General features: G+C 54.7%; 1 protein-coding gene across 2 annotated transcripts; it reads left to right on the top strand.

Moving 5' to 3' along the window:
* The first annotated feature begins 1,975 nt into the window (after positions 1-1,975).
* On the top strand, positions 1,976-22,805 carry CNGA2 (cyclic nucleotide gated channel subunit alpha 2). Of its 2 annotated transcripts, XM_014580174.3 has the most exons (7): positions 1,976-3,978; positions 9,212-9,355; positions 11,184-11,294; positions 13,048-13,221; positions 16,928-17,035; positions 18,774-18,880; positions 20,453-22,805. In XM_014580174.3, the coding sequence occupies exons 2-7, from the start codon at positions 9,243-9,245 to the stop codon at positions 21,871-21,873; spliced, it is 2,034 nt and encodes a 677-aa protein (XP_014435660.2). In that variant the 5' UTR covers positions 1,976-3,978; positions 9,212-9,242; the 3' UTR covers positions 21,874-22,805. The 2 variants fall into 2 exon arrangements, with proteins under 2 accessions (XP_014435660.2, XP_075752807.1); XM_075896692.1 differs by lacking the exon at positions 1,976-3,978 and having other exon boundaries at positions 8,940-9,355.
* Positions 22,806-23,504: the final 699 nt, after the last annotated feature.

The raw sequence follows: 23,504 nt of genomic DNA, 5'->3' as shown, positions 1-23,504 counted from the left end.
ATGAGGGGGGGCCCGGCTGGGAGGGGAGCAGGGCTGGCCAGGAGGAGGTGGGGTGGGGTGGGGAATCCGGCTGGCGGGAAGCAAGGTTGGCGGGGGGGAGAGGAGGTCAGGGGCAGCGGGGCTGGCTGGGAGAGAAGAGGGAGGAGCAGGAGGAGGGGGAGAGAACCGGCCGGTGGGAAGTGGGGCTGGCCGGGAGAGATCGGGGGCAGCCAGTGGGAAGCAGGGCGGGCTAGGAGGGGGTCGGGGAGAGCGGGGCTGGCCGGGGGAGATGAGGAGGAGGAGGAGGAGGAAGGGAGAGCCAGCTGGCGGGAAGCAGGGCGGGCTAGGAGGGGGTCGGGGAGAGCGGGGCTGGCCGGGGGTAGAGCCGGGGCAGAGAATCAGCTGGCGGGGAGCGGGGCTGACCCAGGTGCACTCATATCCTGGGGTGCTGCCAGTCTCGCGCATGGTCCCGGCGAAGCACAAGCGAGTCTGGCCCCAGGGATTCCCTCCCCCCCCTACCCCTCCCCTCCTCTCCTCTCCCTTGCGTAGTTGCAAACGGCCTGGCTGGCAGACACACTCACGCCGTGCAAGCACGTGGACCAGCCAGGCAGCTCACAAATACTCCTACTAATACCAAAATGTACCTAATTAGAAAACACCGGACATTTTCTAGGTCCAGTATTTTCTCAATTTGTTTCCTGGACAGAAAACTCAAATTCCGGCCTGTCTGGTTAAAACTGGACACCTGGCAACCCTGCCCCCCAACTCCCGGGTCCTGCCCCATTTCTGATCCTTCCCCGGGGCTCTGACTCCTCCTCCAGCCACTAGGCCTGGCCCCAGCAGGAGGCCTCTGAGCCCGCTCCCCGTATCTATCAGGAATGTTTCCCAGTGGCTGCGGGGCTGTGATCTGGGGCCGAGGGTTCTAGCCTGGCCGTTTCTCCAGGCGCCAGTCCCCTGAGCGTGGCAGGGCCTGTGGTGAAACAAAGTCCCACAACCAGAGGCCCAAGGGGAGTTCATGGCTGGAGGCTGCTGGTTTCTGCCAGTCCTGCCTCCAGGGGAGGAGCACCCGCCTCCTCCTCTGGGCATCCTTTCCTTCAGGGACAGGGCACCAGCTGGGCGAAGGCGCCGTCTGTTCAACCACGGTAAGTCCTGCGCCGCTGCTCTTGCTGACCCTTTCCCAGCAGGCCTGCCAAGGAACCGAGGGCATCGGGTGGGCTGCCCCGGGCCGGGAAGAGCAGCTGACCCCTGGCGTGGAGCAGTTTTTCTGCGGCCGGAAGAGACGGTTGCCCAGAGCGTTGGGGAAGTTGCTCGCACAATTCCCACAGTGGCTTCAGGTGAGTCCTTGACCCCTGTGCCTCAGTCTCCCTGAGGCATGCTTGGGAGGCTGGTGGGAAGGAGAAGCTGCAGGGGCATTTGTCTGGAGGGTGTCGGCAGTTGCTTGGCCACCACTCGGGAATGGAAACAAACAGGCCCCCGGAATTCCCTAGAGCTTCTGCAGGTGTTGGTGGATTCAGTGTCTGTTCCCCTTTTCTCTCTCCTCCACTGTATTACTGCATCCGAGTGGTCCTCCACGGTCTGTAGGGCCTCTGAGGTGTGTGTGTGTCCGACTCCTACGGTCACAGGGTGCTGGAAACCAGGCCAATCTAAGAGGAAGGGGTGGCAGAGCTGCGCGTGTTTCTGGTGCGGCGCTGTCTTCCTTCACTCATGAAATGAGTTGAGGGGAGGGGCTGGTCTCAGCTGTTCAAGCTCCTCCCACAGAGCCGAAAAGAGCCTATGAAATGCGACCAGAATGTAGGTGTTTAGCGTGATTGGTGGGTGCTTGCCCTGTTCCCACCTCTCCGCCCAGCGCCATTTTGTGGCATCGGCGCTGACGTCCCCTGGACTGCCGACTTGTGCCCGCTTGAGGCGGGCGTGGTGGGCAAAGGCAGGGCGGTAGCACCCTTGCCAACGTGAGGCCTGCAGACATCCTGAATTAGACCCCCCCCATAACGAGATCGATTAATCACACACTTGCGATTCTTCCCATTTTCCTTCTGGAATTTCACGTTTTCAAGGCGCTCTCACAAACCAGAAGGACCAGAAATGTTTGGTTTTCTATGGAAGCTGAGATGTTCATGTAACCACATGACTCACGAGCCTAGGGCTTCCAGAGAAACCCCAAATACTGGGAGACTCATGAGAGCAGCTCAGGAGGTGGCAACCAACTGGTCTAGCCAAGCGATTAGCCACTACAGCTTATGGTGATTTTAACATCCTTGGGGATTGGATAAGACCCCTCCCCGATATACGTCTCAGGGCTGTAGATGCCCTAAGTTGCACATGGAACCACCCTCCTACTCCACTCTGTCTTATTACAGTGACTTCTAAACAGATTCAATAGCCCCTAAAAGAGGACCTCGTGAAATACGCAATTCCATGCAATTCCACGTCTCCCACGCAATTCCACGTCTCCCACGCAATTCCGTCCTTCTGATAACCTGCTTGCCTCCCGGATAATCTAGTGCCGTGGTGTTCAACCAGTTCTGAAGCCGTAGCCACTATAGTGAACTAGCCACACTCAAATGGCCACATGTGGCTAGCGTGCTGGACACCACGGATCTAGAGGGTCAGAATTCACTTCCTGGGCATGCATGTGTGCAGAGCGGTGACGGAGGCAGGTGATATTAAACTATTGGCCTTTTCCTGCGATTCCCAGGCTGAGTGACAGCTGTAGCATGATCTGGGCAAAACCACAAAGGGAATCTTAGAATGGGAAGGGACCTTGAGAGGTCGTTGAGTCCAGTCCTCTGCCCTCATGGCAGGACCAAGCACCGTCCAGACCCTCCCTACGGGCTACGGCTGGCTGTGGTATCCTGTGTGGTATTGATGAGAGCCAGAGTGAGCTGCCGTGCCAAGCAGGACTCTGGGGTCCTAGCCCCGGCTCCCCCTGTTTATATCCTGTACTTATCACCGCCGTCCCTGTGCGCCGGTGGCTCGTCGTGACAAGGTGAGGGACGTCCTAGTTCACTGGGCCAGCGTCTGCTGGGGAGAGGCCAGTGTCTGAGCTTACGCAGCGCTCTCTTCCTCGGCTCCGGGAAACCCCAGCCGAGTCACCGGCCCTCCTTGGGAGGCTCAGCCTGGCTGGGAGGGTTCCTTCAGGAAGGTTGGTAAAGTACTTGGAGAGCCTCGACCAAAGGGAAGGGGTTTGCCGGCTGTTCTGGGCCAGCCACGCTGTTCCTTGAATGCCTTGTGAAACGCCCGCCCGAGGCCAGGCGGAAGGCAGAATTGGATATCCCCTGTTGCCTTTCCAGGCAGGCCAGGGGGGTGGCGTGCGGGGCCCAGCCAGACGCAGAGGGAGGGCAAGTGGGAATTTGCTGGGTAGTGGCAGAGCCTCAGCCCGGTGATACCCGAAGCGGAGGGGAAGAGCTTTCATCTCTCCTCCCCTTTCGCTCCCCAGACACAAAGCCATCTGTGATTAACGCCTGGAGTACACCTAGTGCTTTGGGAGCCTGCAGGGGATGCACACGCTGTAGCAGGGGGAGAGAGAGACGCCAGCTCAGAGGCCCTTTCGCTGTTGTTGGGGGGTCGCCTGCCCCACTCTCTTTCCTCTGAAAGTTTTTGCTGCATTTCTTGGCTATAAACTATCGCCTCGCCCCACGGGCGACTGGCCAGGCTCCTGAGTCCGGGGGAGAAGCAGCCCCTTGGAACTAGGGCCAGGACTGTTTCTTTTCAAATCCACCCGTGGCGTTCAAGTCTTGAGTTCAGTCCTCGCAGGTGCGGCGAGTTCCTGGGGGTGATGAATCCCGTCTGCTCCTGCCTGCCCGTGGAGGTAACGCGTTGGTGGGTGGTGTGCTGAACCCCCCCCTTTTGCACCGAGCCAGGAACCTGGAGGCGAGCGCCGGGGCCCGACAGCGCCGCACCGGAGAGGCTGAGCCAACTGGGGCGAGTGGCGTGGGCTGGTTCGCTGCTCCGATGCTGAGTTTTGCCACTAGCCTCTGCGCTGCACGGGACGTCTGACTAGTAAGTACAAGGGCTTGTTCGGCTCTGCCCTGGGTGTGTGCCCCTGAGTGGCCCATAGAGGGTTATGCCCCCCCATCTTGCCCCTGGAGGTGGGAAGGGATTTCCCCTGGCTCAGACTGGTAGAGATCCGGGGGTTTTCCTCTGCAGCGTTAGTGTAAATAGTTGATCTCTGTAACTTGACATCTTTAAATTCCAGTTTGAGGACTTGTGTAGCTCAGCCAGCAGAAGAAATCTGTTACAGGGGTGGGCGAGTGGGTTTGTATAGCCTGCAATGTGCTGGAGGTCAGACGAGGTGATCATCACGGTCCCTTCTGACCTTAAAGTCCACGAATCTACCCTTCCCATGTCGCTGGATGTGTCCCTACGCCAGATGCATGGCGCCCTGTATGCCTATGTCCGGGGTGGGGGGTGTGAACCTCAGTGCCCCTCTGCTTCGGGGGGTAGAGATGTGTTCTCTGCAGACAAAGCATGCCCGTTCACAATGCATTGTGTAGATGTGTGCCTGCGCGCCCGCCCTCCGCGTCCTGCAGAAGTGTCTTGAGTTGTCTTTCCTGTGTATGATCGACACGCGTCCTGTTTAGCGGATGGTGCCTGTGCGAGTGGGACCCTTGTATCTATAATGATGACCAGATGCCCCTGAATGTAGGACCCTGGGGTGTTGTGGGAATACATCCCTCTTAGGGGACGTGAGCATGTGAACCTGCTGGCTGTTGTCCACGGGTCTTTGTGCGTTTCGGTGTGCGTGGCTGTCTCTCCAGGGAGTGTCTCTTTCAGCAGCCGTATTGGGTGTGGGGTGCCCACTCTGCCCCACCTCTCACTGGCGTTTCCTGCAGTGTAGTGGGATACCCAGGAGTTTGCCCGTAGTGGGTACGTGGGAACAGTGTCAGGCTGGGGAACCTTTTCTGGGCCGGGGGCTGCTGACCCACATCAAAATCAGTTGGGGGCTGCACACAAGTGAGAAGCAGAAAAAGAAAAACCAACCCCTCACTGGCGTGGCCCCGACGGAGAAGGAGAAAGATCCTCCCACGTTCCCCTCCCACACCAGAGCTTGGGGTACCCAGGCTAGTAGATTTTGGGTGCTCCAGCCCTGTGGGGCTGTGGCTGGTGGCAGGGGGGACTGGAGCGCCAGTGCGGGCTCCCCAATACTGGGTGGGGAGCCCTGAGCCTCAGGGGCTGGATCCAGGCAAGCCAGGGTTGCATCCGGCCCCCAGACCTTAGGTCCCCCACCCCTGATTGGCTGAGCATCCTTGGGGCTGGGCAGGAAGAAATCAGGCTTCCTTGTAGGAGCCCTGAGTTTGGTTTCTGCCCTGTGGCCGCACTGGGGACCTGTGGTCTCTCTTGAGTAGCAGTGGCCGTTTCAGTTGCTCAGCTCTGCTGTCCCCTCGCCGAGGGGGTTTGATCTGCCGTCTAACACGGCCTGGTCACAGGGACCGTGGCGTGTGGCCTGTCCAGCTGCCGAGGCCCCAGGAGGTTAGAATAGCTGGTTCTTCCCACGGAAGCCACCAAGGGCCTCTCTCCGCTCAGACATGTTCTGGATTTAAACCTTCATGTCATGGTTACAGGGCTGGTGGCCCCTTTGTGGATTCTGAGTTCACCTTCTCAGGTCTCAGGACCTGGGTCACCTTCTCCCGGGCCCTCCCATGAGTCTCCCTCTCTGACCGGACCTTGGTGACAGCAGCCTGTGAATTGTGCTTACCCAGCAGGTCCACTCGGCTTGACTCCTGCAGTTCTGTCCTTCTGGGGTCTGTGGCCTCTCATGACTGGACTGAGTACAGTTTAATCTGAAGAGTGGCAATGGATCATGTGGAGAAAAGGCTTTTAGAGCCACCTAGGCTACATACGTGCATCGCTCTGTTACCTAGAGCTCTAACATCCTGTGAGTGCCACTGTTTTTCTGCTGGCGTTCTGTGTCCTTCACTCCCCAGGCACCTTGGCGGCTCCTTGGCGGGTGGAGCCCCCAAAATGTCAAGATGTGCCCTCTATAAATCCTCCTTGGTCACCCGTAGTGGGTTAGTCCCGAGGGGAGATAATTGCGTTAGGATGCTGCATCACAACATCACATTAATGATTTAATGTCATGACAGGAATGGCCTAATCTCTCTCTGCTCGGCACTGCCTTTGTCTTATAACAGCCCACAAGTGTTTGCCTTGTCCCGAGGCTTGTTCTGTCTTCCAGCTTGTTTCCCTACAATGCTGTTGATTTTAGCCCCCGTGACATGGTGAATATACGGCGTTCGTTAGTTATTACTGAGTCAAGCCAAAGTGCCCGACTGGGGCCTTTGCAAAATGTCTTGTCCTAAGGAACAAGTGTCGCTCCTGGCATGACTGGTCGGGGAGAGCAGTGGCAGAGGCTGCAGATCTTTCATCCGCGAGCTCCCTCCCTCCCCCATCAGAGTCCCCAGGGACGAGGACTCCTGCAGCCACGTTCCTAGAGCTGAGGTGAGCTGTAGAAATCTAGGACAGAGAGCCCAGGTTTGGATGAGGCCAGGTGCAGTAAGGTGCTGTAGGTTCTGCCATCCAATGGGATTCCTGACCTGCAGCACAGCCCTGCTGGCCCAGTGCAGGCTCCCCTGGCCCCAAGGAAACCCCTCAGCCCTGCCCTGCTGCCCTCCCCACAGTCCCAGCCCTGCGCCCCTTTACACCTCGGATTGCGGCTCAGTCTTCTGCACCACCTCCCGTTACTCCGGTGACGGGAGGCTTAGCAACTAACCTTATTCACAGGAGACTGCCAGTCTTGTGATGTCTGCTTCATAACATGGCTGCTCTTTGTGGCCCGCTGGGTGTAATTACATTGGCTGGCGCGTAGGTGGCTTTTGAAGTAAGGAAGGCAGGGGAAATACTAGACCAGTTCCCCCCCCCACCCTCCCTGCTCCTTCTTCCCCACACCTCATTGTTCAGGCAGCAATTGCACACTCGGCATGAATTCTCCTTCCTTGAATAGGGCATGAATCCTTCCCTATTGCTCCCTTTCCTGCCGTTAGCGGGCTGCCCGACATAGCAGCTTTATTCCGTGCCAAGAAATTCCCAGGAAATCCTGGTACATTCCCACCTGCCTGTCCTGACTTGGCATAACGGCTCCTCTCTGCTCTGCACTCTCCAGCCTGCAGGAAATCTTACAAAGTCATCCCCTAATCTCCTTTGCTCCAGCTCCTGCAGACGTGGTTTCGCTAACCTCTTTGCACTAGTCACACTTTAGGGTCTCCATGGGCCTTTCACCCCCTGTAGGATCTCCAGCTGTCCCTCCATGGGTCCTTCTTGGACACCAGAGGTGGGCTAGCCCTGCAGAGAGACCATTGCATTAGGATGCTGTGTCACAACATCACGTCAATGACCTAATGGCATGGCAGGAGCGGCCTGATCTCGCTGCTCGATGGGATGTTTATTGCTTTCCCGCTGTCTCCTGGAGGAGATGCACCAGGCTTCCGGGTGTGTCTACACACGTCTGTAGGCTCTCTGTGCTGCTGGGGTTGCTCCTTTATCTCGCCTGGGGATGTCTGCCGAGGTGGGTGGTGTGAGTTCTCTCTCCAGGGACAGATGTTTGCAGTTGCCTGATGGCCCCAGTGTCTGGCTGTCTATGGCTATGGGGTGCTTGAGGTGCTGCTGCCACAGCTAGGTAAGACAGCCAGGGCAGGAGAGGACTCAGCTGCTGTATTACCAGTGTGCTCAAGCACTCCTGGCGGGGTCCCCAGGCATCGTGGCTGGTGTGCTCGGATTTTACTCTCCCACCGCTGTCTCCTCAACCAGGTCATCTCTGCTCCCTGGGGCCACAACGTTGCGTGAACAAGGGGACTGCGCGTAGCCCCGGGCACATTGTAAAAGGGAATGGGGGATTACTCTAGAGAAGTATAAAATCTTCCCTCTTCTTCCAAGAAATAAAGAAGCTGTTACTGTCTAAGACAGAGCTGGTCTGTGGGGCACTGGATGGGCTGAACCTCTCTCGGGTGCTATTTTCCACATGAGCCATCGCTGCCACGGGGAAGTTCCAGAATCGTGTGTGTGTGTGTGTGTGTGTGTGTGTGTGAGGCGAGCTCTCCGTTTAGATGTCTCCATGATGGTTTCCCAGCTGTTCCCTGCAGCAGGGCTGTGTTGGCTGCCAGCCAGAGGTTCAGAAGGCCTGTTTTAACGAGGAGCCTAAATTTCAAATGCAGCGGAGAACTTATGGCTGAGGAGACATGTAGCTCACGGGGCAAACTTCTGAGAGGCTGCACTGCCCGGCAGGCCAGGTTTCTTTGTAAGCAAACAGGCACCAGGCCGTCCCAGCCCCTGCTACAGGACTGGCCCTTGGCTTCCTCTAACTGACAGGATGGTTTGACTTCCTTCATGGCCTGGAGTCTTCTGCCTCCATCACCTTTGAGTATCCCCAAGGGGGAGGGGTTGAAAGAGCTGCTCCTTCCTGCACGCTTCCTCCGGGGGGGCCTCATTACCTGGCTGAGGTTGCAGCTTGCACCTGTTGTTAGGGCCTTGCTTGTTGATGCTGTCGCCCCAGCAACGGCAGCAAAGAGTAGCGCTAGAGCCAGGGCATCTTTCCACTCGCACAGCACGGTGGAGGGCCGCGAGGGAGGCAGCTGGAGATGGGGGAAGGGAGGGAGGCACGGAAGAGGCAGAGTGGAGCAAGAGGGATGGGGAAGGGAGGGAAAGAGAGAGGCCAAGTTTAAGAAAGAGAAAAATGGGCGGAAATAGGGAAAGATTGGTACTGAGGTCCAAGGGGAAACAACTTCTCCTCTGTGAGCTGTCTGTACCCATATGCACTTGCAGCCTTGTCAGGAGACACACGCGCCTTTATACGATGACCTAAAGGCAGGGTCGTAAGTGTAGCTAGTGCTAGATTAGGATGGGAAACTGGTGAGCACAGAAATACAATACTTGGCTGAGAACCCAAGCTCCCTGTTTGCCGCCCTGTGGGTTAACCCCAACCTACCTATGGATAGTCCATGACCTGATGTAGCCCCACAACCAAGGTTTGTAGTAACGCCTCTGGTGATGAAATGCATTGTGGATAATGTCCGTCTTCCTCCAGTAGAAGCCACTGCTGGAGGCAGAATGGGGATCTCCTTTTTAGTAGGAGCTGGGTCAGCAAAGTCTTTGTTCTTAGCTGCATCCTCTTCCACCAGAAGATGCTTTCAGGAGTGCTGTGTACAGAGGGCAGGGGACAGCCCGGTCCCTGGTGTGACGTGTGTGTGCCATTCCTCTCAGCTCTTCATTCTTTTCTGCTCTTTCCTGTCTCCTGGGGCAGGGCTCAGGCCGGCGGCTTCCTCACATGGAGGATGACGGGACATAGCAATGGTCTGAAGAGTTCGCCTGCCAATCACCCCCCCAGGCTGTCTGTGACAACCCACAATGAAGATGATCCGGAGCGGACTGAACTCAGCCCCAGCAGGTCAGGCGGCGCTTGTGTGGAACAGGAATGACTTGCCCGAGAAGGGCAGTCTATCCGTAGGGTGAGAGAATGGTTGGGCCTCCGACTTTTCCCCGGGGCACCTGGCCATCTCGGGCACGGTGGGGAGAACCACTGGTCAATATGAAGACAGTGTATGTGGAGATGGACACCTGGTTCTGAGGGAGGACGTGTTAGATCCTTGCATGGCCCCATTGAAATGGCTACAAATTAGACTTTTTCACAACCTACCTGCAGGGATGACCAAGAACAATTAAAGGAGAGAAGAAAGTGAGGCCCAGCTGAGTGGGGGAAACTGCTCTGCAGAGAACTTTCAGCCCCAAACTACTATTCGGAGAGCTTAAAATGTAAATGTCCAAGGCCTGTAGTTTTATATGGACATAAGACTAGTCAGACAGGCGCTGACCAAGAAGGAAGAAAGGTGCTAATTACTTTTTGAGGTGAATTTGGAGGCTAGTAAAGGAGAATGACATGCTGAAGATCTGATAGAGACCTGCAGGAGATCCGTGGACCAAGCCCAGTCAATATAGGGAAGTCCAAGTGGCTTCAGTGAACAGGGCAGAGGGTTGGGGTGCTGGAAGGCTAGTGGGCTGAGCAGGCCTGGAAGGCCACCTTTGTGCTGGTCAGCGTGTTGGCCAAGCCAGTGGAAGATAGAGGGAGATCACTGGGGCTTGTCTTCACTACGCAGAAGATCGACGCTGTCACAGTCGCTCTTTTGGAGTTTGATTTAGTGGGTCTAGCAAAGACCTGCTAAATCAAACTCCGAAGGCACCCCTGTCAGTGCCTGGAACTCCTGCTCCTTGTGAGGGAAGCTGATGGAAGTGTTTGCCCCCATCAGCCTCCCGCTGTGGGGATGGTGGGGAAACTCGAATCAAAGCACATTGACTCCAGTAAGGTAATTAATGTAGCTGGGCTTGCGTCTCTTAATTCAACCTTCCCATGTAGTGTAGGCCTGACCTGAGCAACAGCTCTTTAATGGGGTCAACGTGCGCTTGACAGAGAGAGGCGGGGGCCAACTGTGAGCAGCCAAGGACCTCTGCTCTTTCTCAAGAGCCAGGGAGGAAGAGTAGTAACAGTACTCTAGTTGTACTCAGTACTCTAGTAGTACAGATCTGAGTACTTCATCATGAATGTCTTTACCCACGCACCTGTGTGGGGCAGGGCAGTGCGGTTATCCCTATTGTACAGATGGGAACTGAGGCATGGAGAGGCTAAGTGACTCACCCAGGATCACGCCACCGATCTATGGTGGAGCAAGGACTCTTGTCCCCTAAATACCAGGCTAGCGCCCTAACCATTGGACCACCCCCCCTCTCAGAATCAGGGCCTTAGAAGGGAAAACGAACCCCAAGGGCAGGTGAAACCAGGCGAGTATCCAAAGGGAATCTAGATCTCATTATGCAAGCCGCCCGGTTACTTTTATTCCAGGCCCTCGCAGTCCTCCACCCTATTTACCATAGAAAGCCAGGTGGGCTTGTGTACTTGGAGAGCAACATCAGGAAAATATTGCCAGCGGGAGCAACTTCTCCAGGCTGAGTGGAGGAAACCAAGGGCTGGGGTAACAGAGGGGACGTCCCTCTGCCCCCCTGCCAGGCTGGTGCACTGGGTTAGCTTTGCTCTAGCACGGCTGGAGGATGGAGAAGCCCAGGTCTGAATGAACATGGACACCCTAGGAAGTCGCTCTGGTCCAGAAGCAGAGGCCTGGGAAGCAGGAGGACAGACTCTTCTCGTATTCCCTCTGGGTCTAGCTCATCTGACGTAGCTGGCGGTGGACGCAGCGCATGACCCCAATCTCCCTTCCCTTCCACAGGGCCCCGTCAGCAGAGGACGACACCTCCTCGGAGCTGCAGAGGGTGGCTGCATTGGACGATGCAGATCAGCCAGGCCAGTCTAACTTGCAAGGGCGGCTAGGTCTCTCCAGGTAGGTGGGTGTAGCCACACGCGGGATGAAGGGATGAGACTGAGGTCTGTCCAGCCATCGCTGCCTTTGCAGGGGCTGTGTAGGGCTTTGCATGACTGGGCCCAGCTGCTCTGCTTACAAAGTGAAGGGTTAATCCATCATCTCTGGCCAATCCTTTGCTATCGCACTGGGCAAAGGCGGCTCTTGTAGTGCTGATAAATGCGATATAATGTAGATTGCAAAACGTACGTAATCCCAACTATCCGTATAAAATGATGGGGACTAAGGTAGCTATTACCACTCGAGAGAGAGATCTTGGAGTCATTGTGGAGAGTTCTCTCGAAACATCCACTCAATGGGCAGCTGCCATTAAACAGCAATCAGAATGCTGGGAATCATTTAAAAAAAAAGGATAGAGTGGTGTTTCTTAAACTTTTTAAGATTGAGGAACACCAAACAATAATTTTTTTTTATGGGGAACACCAAGGATTCTTTTGTTGAGGGGGAAATAAAAAAAGCCCCCAGGGAAAAGTCGTTGGGGGGGGGGAAAAAAAAAAAAGAGGCTTGCCCCTTTAAGGGTGGCCATTTTGAATGCTGTTCTCTCCATGGCACACCTCCGTCTGCACACTGGTATGCCACGAAACACACTTTAAGAAACACTGGGATAAGACAGAATATTGTATTGCCTCCATATAAATCCATGGTACGTCCACATCTTGAATACGGTGTGCAGATGTGGTTGCCTCATCTCAAAAAAGCTTTCTTGGCATTGGAAAACATTCAGAAAAGGGCAAAAAAATGCCAAAGGGGTTTGGAACGGCTGCCATATGTAGAGAGCTGAAAAAGGCTGGGACTTTTCAGCTTAGAAAAGAGGAGACTAAGGGGGGATGTGATAGTGGTTGACAAAATCATTACCGGTGTGGAGAAAGTAGGCAAGGAAAAATCATGTACTTGCTCCAATAACAACAGAACTAGGGGTCACCAAATGAAATTAATAGGTAGCAGATTTAAAACAAACAAAAGGAAGTATATTTTTCACACAATGCACAATCAACCTTTGGAACTCCTCGCCAGAGGATACTGGGAAAGCCAGGACTTGAACAGGGTTAAAAAAAGAGCTAGATAAATTCATGGAGGCTACTAGGTCCATCTATGGCTACTAGCCTGGATGGGCAGGAATGGTGTCCCGTAGCCTCTGTTTGTCAGAACCTGGGGATGGGTGCCTGGAGGGATCGCTGGATGATTCCCTGTTCTGTTCATTCCCTTTGGGATATCTGGCATTGGCCACTGTCGGCAGGAAGGGCCCTGGGCTCAGTGGGCCTTTGATCTGACTCAGTCTGGCTGTTCTAACATTCTCTTACTTCTCTTTTCATTCGTGCCTTAAAGAGGAGACATTTTCCTGGCTTATGTCCTAACCCTGCACGGAGCTGAACTCCCTCCGATCCCACTATGTTCAGCGGGAGCTGGGGATGTTTCGCATCCCACGGGATCCCTTTTGCTTTAAGGGGTTTGATCTTAGATGTCAAGCTTGCTGGCTTCTGCACGTGTTCGCTTGGCATGCCATAAGCGTGTCCAGATGTGTGGAGGGCTGGGATGCTGAGACAGTGCACCCAGGACCCTGGAGAACATGTGCATGCTCCTGGCCTGGGGAATGTTCCAGTGGTGCACGGTTTAGAATGGGCAGCTGTGTTTGGGACCACCCCGCAGAGCCTCTGAAATACGCGTGGTTCTGTCCCTGCACAGACCCCTGACTCTGACTTCTCTCCCCGGCCAGGATAGTCCGGCTGGTCGTGGTGCTCCGAGACTGGGCTAACAAGAGCTTGCGCGAGGAGGAGCAGAGGCCGGACTCGTTTCTCGAGCGCTTCCGTGGGCCGGAGCTCCAGACGGTGACTGCGGGAGACGGCAACGCCCCAGGGGACAAAGACAACGAGGACAGCAAACGCAAAAAGTAGCTTCTCTAAAACCGCTTGGCTGAAAGGCAAATGTTTCTCATAAGGGGTAGACCCTTTCCCCTACCCCACCCGGCGTGCTCCTCTCCCCACAGGGAGGGGGGCTAAGTGATTGATACGAGCAGGAGCGTTGCATGAACTGGGGGTGATGGGGGGTCGCCTTGCTGCGCTGTGTCAGCAGACCAGACCTAGCAGGCTAACTCTTTTTCTGATCAGCTCGGTATCAGTGAGTTACTGCCTGGAAGTTGGCACAGGGCCCACGTAGGGGCAGTGTAGGCAAGGAGTTCTCTCTCCATTGCCCACACGTGGACACCTGCCTCTAGAGCTGGTGCGTATCCTTTACTCTCTGTCTAGTCTCCTGTGCTCTCAGAAGTGGAGGGTCTAGCACAGACTCCAATCTGCCACGGTGTTCACGGCTGGCACCTCCCCCGTGCCTTTGTCCATGGGGTCTCAAAGCTCATCTTATAGATCTGTGGTGTCCAACCAGTTCTGAAGCCCCACGCAACCGGCCAAACAGCCACACGTGGCTAGCGTGTTGGACACCATGGCTCTAGAAGGAGGAAGCTAGGGGAGATGGCAAACCAAAGATAGCTATCTTTTCCATGCTGGGGCCCCCTTTCCTGTGTCAAGACCTCCCTCCTGGGTAGCTGAGACTCCACTTCCATGCAGCAAGATGGGCAGGCAGGGTGGCTGTTCATGATCCCCCACGAAGCACCAGTATTTTTGGCCTAAACTGGAAGTTTGAGGCAGAGTTTGAGATGAACTTTAGTCTCCCAGCTCCTCAACCCACAATGGAGCTGCTGGGCCAACCTACCTCTCAAGAGCAGTAGCTCCTCGCAGAAGGAGTTCCCGGGGGACTCTGATTAAGCGAGTGAGTCGCCTAGCGGATGCTGTTTTCGCAAGGCTCATTTCATCATCTGCTGGAGAGGGAGGAAAGTATGTTTGTGGCCCAGGCCTTCTGCCAGAGCCCATGTGGCAAGGGGGAGGTCTCTAAAAGGCGCTTTCAAATCCAGTCCTTTCATCTGCTCTGCATACACACATCAAGCGTGGAAACCAATAACCTGGCTATTCTTCCTCGCTATAATTAAAGGGCAAAGCTCATTCACTAGGCCGGACCCCTCCATTACAGACGGTAATTAGAACACTGCGAAACGATTGTTTCCTCTAGGAGGAAAAATATCAAAGGCTCGTATCTGAGGCTTTAATAGCCACAGAAGAAAATGTTCTGCCCTGCGAGGTTAAGGGGGTCTTGTTAATTATCCGAGGCCACAGGCTCAGAACTCGAGCAGAGCGGTGGGACTGGAGTATTTCCAAAAGGGGGCGCTGCTGTGGCGTGAGGCTCTTCAGCAGGAATAAGCCCCGGACAGGGGGTTGCCACTCTGGTGATGGCCGAGATGGTGGTGAAGCGCTAGCCAGTTAGCTGGGGCCATTCCTCCATTTGAGGCTTTGTAAATTCAAGATGGTCCCACAAAATTCAGGGTGGGTTCCCCAGCCACTTGGCATGCACAGGGGTGTCTCCGAGTGAGGGATTCCCATTTCCAACACGATCTCGGGGGAGACCGCTCCCTTTGCCGAGTGGAGGACAGCTATCAAGCCGCTTCCTGTCATGACGTTAAGTCTTGAATGTGATGCCGAGACGCAGCATTGCGGCATCCTTAGGCAGTGCTTTCCCCCAGGGGCTAACCTCGCCACGATGAACGCCAGGGGTTCAGAGAGCAAAGTGGCATGCTCCGGGCTGTGGGACCCAGCAGGTGAATACGTGTGAGGTCACAATGGGAGGAGCCAAATGGTGTCCTCCATACTGGTACAGTGGGGGTGCTGAGGACCGCTCAATGAAACTATAAACCCTGTATATCGGGGTGGGGAACCGAAGGCCATGCCCCCAGCTTGCCCGGATCTAGCTCACGAGGCTCAGGGCTCCCCTTCCAGTCCACTCCTGCACTCTCCCTCCCACGCAGAGCCCAAGCCCAAAGCCTGTTTCCAGTAGGGTTGCCAGATGGTTTAACAAAAAATACCGACGCCCTGCAAAAAAACCCCACTGGTCTCCCCCTTTTTGTCTCAACACAATTTTCCCCAAAGCTGTTGAGGGAAAAAAAAGGGTGCTGTGCCTTTAAATGGCCCCACGCTTCTCACACCCCTCCACACTCCTCACCCCCTCTCCCAAGATGCGGCAGGGGAAAAATTGTCCCCGGAAGGCTTCCATCAGAGAGAAACAAGAAATACCGGACATTTCACGTATCCAGTATTTTCTTTTCTTTTTTACCTGATGGGGGACCCGAATGACGGACTGTCTGGGTGAAAAGTGGACACCTGGCAACCCTATTTCCCAGTAGCCTCGTTGTGCTCACTTAACCCCTCATTTTTGCCCCACCCCAGAGCCTAGGGAGGCCCACAAAATCTACTAGCCTGGCCCCCCCGAGGCTCTGGTATGTCAGGAGAATGTGGGGAGTGTCTTTCCCTTTCTCAGTCAGGGGCCACGACTTCTCACTTGTGTGTGACCCCTGACTTATTTTTCTGTGGGTCAGCGGCTCCCCCAGCCCTGCTGTATATGACGGAAACCACTTCAAACCATGTGTATGTGAGGCAGCACCCCCCGAACCTGTAGTTCCATCACCTCTGTCCATTCTAGGGTTCACTGGAACCCCCCCCTGCTGCTGGCCCATTTGGGGACCGTCTGGGAGCCAGCAGCCTAGGTGTGGCATCGGAGCTTAGATACGTGATGGGCAGACACAGGAGAAGTCCGACCTTTTCTCTGAAAACAACAGAAGTCCAACACTTGGCTGGTTTGAGCCACGTAGAACCACCCCGCCCCCCTTTGCGGCCCTACCAAAACCTTGTGTGACCCTGGGCTGCAGGCCCGGCCAGATGCGTCATTCCCAAAGCCCAGTGCATTCCTGCTGCCAGTGCCTGGGCTGGGCTGAACCACAGCTGTAGACAAAAGGCCAGGAGGGGGCGGTTTCCAAGGGGGCAGAAGCAGCATGCGCAGGGGAGGGAGCTGGTAACTGCCGAATGGACACGGGTGACATTTGCTGGCCGGCGAGTTGTTTTTACAGCTCAGGGGAGGGACTTTGGGGGACTCAGCAGCTGCGGGGAGTTTGTTCGCTTGGCACAGAATGAGGGAGAGACAAGTCTACTGGTTTGGAAGCAGGATTTCTGCCTCCTCCCCGTCTCCTCTCAGAGAAATCTGGCCATTGCCGCGCATACATCTGGCCCCAATGACTCTGAGCAGGTTGCAGGCCGCACAGAGCAGAAGGAGAATGGTGATTCCGCAGTATTAGCTGCCACAGCAGCCTCTCTCTTTCCTGAGCACGGCATCTCACAGGCCCCTAATTGCATGGCCCTGCGTTTCCCACTCTGCCCTAACTGAGGGCAATAAGAGAACTCACTGACACCTAGTAGACCCACATTATATATGGAAGGGCTTGTTGTCCAGTGATGGCAACAGCAACTTGGACATCAAAAGACCTTGGTTCGCTTCCTGACTGTGCCACTGATTTGCTGGGTGCCCTTGGGCAAGTCACTTAAAGGCTCCATGTTTCCCAATCTGCACACTTTACCTCCTATAAAGGATGGCTAGGAGGCCTTGAGCCAGTGAGCCAGGCGGGTACTTAATGCTCGTTAGATGGAAGGGGCTCGGTCTGATGCTCACTCTGCTGTTAACCACATGCAGCCTCGGATGCCTTAGTTTCCAGTTTCCACTTTCAGGAAGAAATGGGAACTCTTTGTGGTGGATCCGGCTGGAGACTGGTATTACCGCTGGCTGTTTGTCATTGCAGTGCCCGTCCTTTACAACTGGTGCTTGCTTGTGGTAAGGTGAGTTAGGAGGCTTTCTAGGGCGACCCCATCTCTGAGACCAGCAGTGGCCCCCTGGGGGTGGCTGGCTCCTTCAAAGACACGGAGGAAAGGAGGGCTCTGCCTACCTGTGCTGCAGCTGATTTGCCTCCCCAGGTACAGGATGAATTGGCTCATGTGTCTAAATCAGAAGGGAGGGAGAAAAGCAGAGGCCAGTGGAGAACCAGCGGCAACTGCAGAGTGAAGTTAACACTGTTAATCAGTTAAACGATTAAAATTATACCGGTTAACCATTGGCCGGCCAGCTCACGGCAGACCAGCTTACCTGCAGTGGATGGGGCTGAGGCCCTGCTCTGGCACGGCTGGGGTCCCGCCTCCCCCTGCCAGCCACACAGGGTAGGCCTTCCCCCCTGCCAGCCTGATGTGATTGTGGATCTTGCCAGCTGGTGCGGCGGTGGTCAGAGCCATGCCTGCTTGCTGTGCAACTGGGACTCCACCTGCCTACCGCTGCCCCACCTGCTGCCCCACCATGGCTGGGGTCCAGCCAACCAGCCTGGCATTGGATGTGGCTAGGATCTAGCATCTACCGGAGTCTGGACAAGGTCCAGTTAACGGGTTACCTGGTAAGCATTCTGCTAAGCCGAATACTTACTGGCTCGTCAGTTACCATTCTACATCCCTAGTTGCAAAGTTGTGGCCGGCCGAAAGCTCTGGTTGGAAATCTTGGGGAGAAGGCAAGAAAGCAGGGTAGGCCTTGTGTCTTTTCCAGTGGCTCTGAGAGTGTTAAGAAACACTTGGGGAGATGGGGCAGTGCCCAGCATAAACTGGTGGTGACAAACATCCTGGCTGCGTCTAGACGGGCATGATTTTGCGCAAATGCTTTTAACAGAAAAGTTTTTCCGTTAAAAGCATTTGCACAAAAGAGCATCTAGATTGGCACGGATGCTTTTGCGCAAAAAGTGCTTTTGCACAAAAGCATCCGTGGCCAGTCTAGATGCGATTTTGCGCAAGAAAGCCCCGCTCGCCATTTTAGCCATCGGGCTTTCTTGCGCAAAAAATTAAGGGGCCTGTGTACATTGGCCCTCTTGCGCAAGTATTCTTACGCAAGAGGGCTTATCCCTGAGCGGGAGCATCAAAGTATTTGTGCAAGAAGCACTGAATTCTTACATTAGAACATCAGTGCTCTTGCACAATTTCAAGTGGCCAGTGTAGACAGCTGGTAAGTTTTTGCGCAAAAGCAATTGCCAGTCTAGACGCAGCCCCTGTGTTTTATTTTTGAACTGTATGCTAATAAACCAGACCCCCCAAAAGGCGGCTGTCGGACCCGTGAAAGCCTTGGGAATTTGAGGAGTCCAAGGAGGGAAACTGAGGCAGACACATCCTGGCCACGGAAGGGCACGCACAAAGCAGCCGACCTTATTGCATCAAGGGCAAAAATATGCCGGTTTTGCTGTGGCTCTGGAAAGGCAGAGCCACTTCCAGCTGGTGGGATGCCAGTGCTGGGTGGGTAATGTGGCGTGTGGAGTGGCAGGCTGCTGTGTGCACGTGGCAGGCTGTGGCAGAAGCCTCACCGCTTAGCTCAGTACAGGACGGGCTCCGTTTCTGAGGCACGAGGGAATGGCTGGCGACTGTCAAGGGCCGGTGCCCGGTGGGACTTCCTGGTCTGCATCAGCCTTCATTGAGTGGGGGATGGGGCTTAGCTGGTTTCGCCATCTTGATACCCTCCCCCCCTCGTTATTGCCACGTGCTTCTCCTGCAGGGCCTGTTTCAATGACCTCCAGAGGTTCTACTGGATCCACTGGCTGGTGCTGGACTACCTCTCGGACTGCATCTACATTGCTGACATTGTCATCAGGCTGCGCACAGGTGAGCAGAAGAGGCGGCTTAGATGTGAAGGGATCCGTTCTAATGTTTCACCGGAGAGCTGATAAGAAGCTGGGTGTGGCTGGCCTGGGTTGGGCTCCTTTATGAGGAGGGGCTGAATTCGTGGGTTTCAACCCCAGGGGTAGGCAGAGGTCTTCCGGGCGGTACCTCCGCTCCCCCAGCAGTGTGCCTGGGCACATGTAAAAAAGCACGAGCGGAGTCCGTACAAACTGAAATTCCAGCCAGACAGTGACTTGTTTGTACTGCTCTATACGCTGAAATGTAAGTACAGGTTGGGCCTTCCTGGTCCGGTACCCTTGGCACCTGACTGGTTCTGGATGAGGCATTTTGCCGGACCAGGAAGGTCATTTCTGGCCCCCCTGGTACTGACCCTCCCAGCCCTGGACTGGCCACCAGCCTCCCAGCCAGCTCCCCTGCGATCCTGCTGTTCCCCCTCACCCGCTCCCTCTCCTGCTAAACTAGGCAGCCCAGCCGCCAGCTCTCCACCATGACTCTGGGCCTGGAACATCCATGGTCTGGTTGCCGGACCAGAGAGTCCTGGTTTACAGAGGTTCAACCTGTATAATATTAATATTTCAATGAGGGATGTAACTACCCAGTAAAAAAGTTAGCCGGTTTAACAATGCAATTTTAATTGTTCAGCTGGTTAACTGTGGAGGACTGGTGGGCTCCCGCAGCTGGTAGTGGGGAGGGCTGCTCCGGTCAGGCTGGCCCTCTGGTTAACCAGTTACCAGATATGCATGCCAGCAAGGCTAATGTTTACTGGGTAACTGGTTAACCATTTAACCTTTTACAACCCTAATCGCAATAGATTTATTTTATAATTGCATGGTGAAAATGAAGGAAGCATTTTTTCAGTACTGTGATACTTCTGTGTTTTTATAGCTGATTTTGGTCAGCAGGTAGCTTTTAAATGGGGTGAAACTTGGGCGTACACAAGACAAATCAGACTCCTGAGAGGGGTACAGTCATCTGGAGAAGTGGAGAGCCCCTGGCTTAATCCATAACTTAGTGGGAGCTGGCAGGAACTGGCCCCTGGAGAGAGAATCTCATTAAAAGCTCTGTGAAATAGACGAAGTTTCAAAATGAAAGATTCATCATCCACAGCTTTTAACTTCACCGCTGAATAATTGTACCAAATTACTCACATTACCATTAGCATTCAAGCCCAGGTTTAAGCCTGTGTCTTTGGTTTGGTATCTGTTAAGTTAATGAGTAATCTAAATGGAAAAATGGCAGAATGTAATGTTCCCAGAATGTAGCTGCTGCTGCGCAATTTCTGCCTGTCACCGCAGAACTCTGAGTTAATTCACTCTATGCCAAGCAGAAACATCAGAGTGTCCTCCTATCTCTGTGTCATCAGAGTCAATCCCTCAGTAATACCCGTACGTGGCTTTTTCCAGATGAAGCACTTGAGGGCTGGCAAAGGCTTGTAGAGTTAGCAGATTAGATGGAACTAGAAATATTTTAATTGCTTCACGTGTATGTTGGTGGAATGCAACCCCAAAGCCAGTAGAACAAACAGGCTAATTCTTCCCCTTGCTTCTCTGTTAGGTTTCTTGGAACAGGGTCTGCTGGTCAGGGATCCAAAGAAGTTGCGGGATAATTATATCACCACCTTACAATTCAAGCTGGATGTCCTCTCCATTTTGCCAACAGACCTGGTCTACTTTGCAGTAGGGTTACATCAGCCCGAACTGCGCTTCAACCGGCTGTTGCGCTTTTCCCGCATGTTTGAGTTCTTTGACCGGACCGAGACCAGAACCAGCTACCCAAATATGTTCAGGATTAGCAACCTGGTGCTCTACATCCTGATCATTATCCACTGGAATGCCTGCATTTACTATGCCATTTCCAAGGCTATTGGGCTTGGAACGGACACCTGGGTGTACCCCAACATCACAGACCCTGAGTACGGCTATCTTGCCAGGGAGTATGTCTACTGCCTCTATTGGTCCACTCTGACCCTCACCACCATCGGGGAGACCCCGCCCCCTGTGAGTGACGAGGAGTACCTCTTCGTCATTGTTGACTTCCTCATCGGCGTCCTCATCTTCGCCACCATCGTGGGGAATGTGGGCTCCATGATCTCCAACATGAATGCCACCAGGGCCGAGTTCCAGGCCAAAATCGACGCCGTCAAGCACTACATGCAGTTCCGCAAGGTCAGCAAGCACATGGAGGCCAAGGTCATCAAGTGGTTCGACTACCTTTGGACCAACAAGAAGGCCGTGGATGAGCGTGAGGTCCTCAAGAACCTGCCTGACAAACTGAGGGCGGAGATTGCCATCAACGTCCACCTGGAGACATTGAAGAAGGTGAGGATCTTCCAGGACTGTGAGGCTGGCCTGCTGGTGGAGCTGGTGCTGAAGCTTCGGCCTCAGGTTTTCAGCCCTGGCGATTACATTTGCCGGAAGGGAGACATAGGCAAGGAGATGTACATCATCAAGGAGGGGAAGCTAGCCGTGGTGGCGGACGATGGCGTGACCCAGTATGCATTGCTCACTGCAGGAGGCTGCTTTGGTGAAATCAGCATCCTCAACATCAAAGGGAGCAAAATGGGCAACCGACGCACGGCCAACATCCGGAGCCTTGGCTACTCCGATCTCTTCTGCCTGTCCAAGGACGACCTGATGGAAGCGGTGACCGAGTACCCTGATGCCAAGCGGGTCTTGGAGGAGCGTGGCCGGGAGATCCTGATCAAGGAAGGGCTTCTGGACGAGTCCGCGGCGGCAGAGGACATGGAAGGGAAGAGCACAGAGCAGAAGCTGGAGAGGCTGGAGTTCAACTTGGACACGCTGCACACCCGCTTTGCCCGGCTCCTGACTGAGTACAATGCTGCCCAGCTGAAGCTCAAACAGCGCATCACCGTCCTAGAGTCCAGGGCAAAGCAATACAACCAGGAGTTCTTCTCCGACAGCTCCGACAGCCCCCTGGAGGAAGACGGACAAGCTAAATCAGAAGGGCAGGAGTGAGGGCCCCCGACGTCGGCAATGGCTGCGTTCTGCACAGTGCTGAGATGGTGTTTCCAGGGACACGTTGCTCCCGCTGCCTTAGGAGACTTGCACTGAAGCCCATGGAAGTGCTGCCGCTGCCTTGTAAGACTGAGAGCTGAGTAGAGAGCATTCAGGTGATACCAGTAGCTCTCCCGCTGGTTTCTCTCTCCTCTCCCCTTGCTGCCTTAATCCAAGACCTCGCAGATCAGTCAAACCACGCGAGTGACTTCCGCTGCCGCTAACGCTTCCTTCGAGCTTCTGCAGGGCACCAGCCGTCCTCTTGCCGCCTTTCCTCCTCCATGCCTTAGCGATCAGGACTCTCTTAACTCCGTGCCTTGTGTGTGGGACTCTGGGCACTTCTGGGACCCGACATTGCCTTCGTGGGGGTGCAGAAGCAGTGATGTAGGCCAAGATCTTCACTTGTTTCTTCTCCCTTTTGTGATGGGGCTGGTCGGGGGCTGCCCTCTATTACCCCGGGGGAATGCTGGTCCTTCTACACAGCCACCGGAGAGAAACTGAACCATCAGCCAGATGCTCATTAATGTATTTTGGTATCTGCTTTTATAACACACACACAAACACACACACTATGTTATGTAAATACCTTGTTTCCAGCGTATGAGTCCATATGTTCACGATGCTAAAACCCGATGGAAAAAATCCCACCCGAGCTGCGTATGTCTGCAAATTGGGGTTGGTTCTGCTGGGAGCAGGGGGTTGGACTAGATGACCAACCAGCCCTAATCTAGGGTCCCATGAAATGGAACGCCAGGCCCGTGTACCCCTGCAGGTCAGACTCACTGTAGCCTGGATCAGGAGAGGATGGTGGATACAGCAGCGGCTTGAATTTTATTTGGGCTAGAGCAACATTAATAGTATGGCTGACAGCACCTGTTCCTTCATGTGCAAAAATACCCTGCTGTCTCTTTCGGCTGGCTGATCCTGATTGGATGTGCCAGCCATACTAAAATGACATGCTCTAGAGATACAAGATCCAACTACCTGCAATTTACCTGACGGGGTAACTTGTACGGTGTTGGCAGTGCCCATGTGTTTTTTCTACGTGGCATTCCCCTTGGCTAACCCGCGGGCAGTGGGAGCTTTGCAGGTCCGCTTGCAGGAGGAATCGGGGACCCAGTGTCGGGGTGTATGTGTGTGGAATTGTTGCCTGCCTTGAGGTCTATGGCAAAATATTCGTTGATTTCACCAGGTCTGGGATTTCACCCTGGGGTGTTCTTCGTGTCTTCTGTTTATTTACTAGCTGTCTCCTTGGTCACAAACAGCAGCCAGGCAACTCCCTCTAGTAGCAGCCTCCACTCTGCTCTGTCCCAAGAGGCTGCTGTGCAGGGCCTCTGCCTTTCCTGGAAGCTTGCTGCTTAAAATGCATTTGCACCTGAGCTTCCGCAGGGAGATCCCCAACCCAAATGCCTCACCTGAGCCCACCCGGCCTTCAGCGGTGAGCTTGGGCCCCAGCTCTGCTTAAGGGAGGTGGCTTTGTGATCCAGGGGAACCTCCAAACGGTTTCTCTGCCCACCAGCGGGTGTTTTCGCCTACGTTGCCCCTTTAATAACCTTGCTGGGTCATTTCATTGCTTCGATACCCAGGATTCC

This window comes from Pelodiscus sinensis, chromosome 13, assembly GCF_049634645.1.
Source record: "Pelodiscus sinensis isolate JC-2024 chromosome 13, ASM4963464v1, whole genome shotgun sequence".
NCBI classification, from domain to species: Eukaryota; Metazoa; Chordata; order Testudines; family Trionychidae; genus Pelodiscus; species Pelodiscus sinensis.
This window is presented reverse-complemented; position numbering and strand designations above follow the sequence as displayed.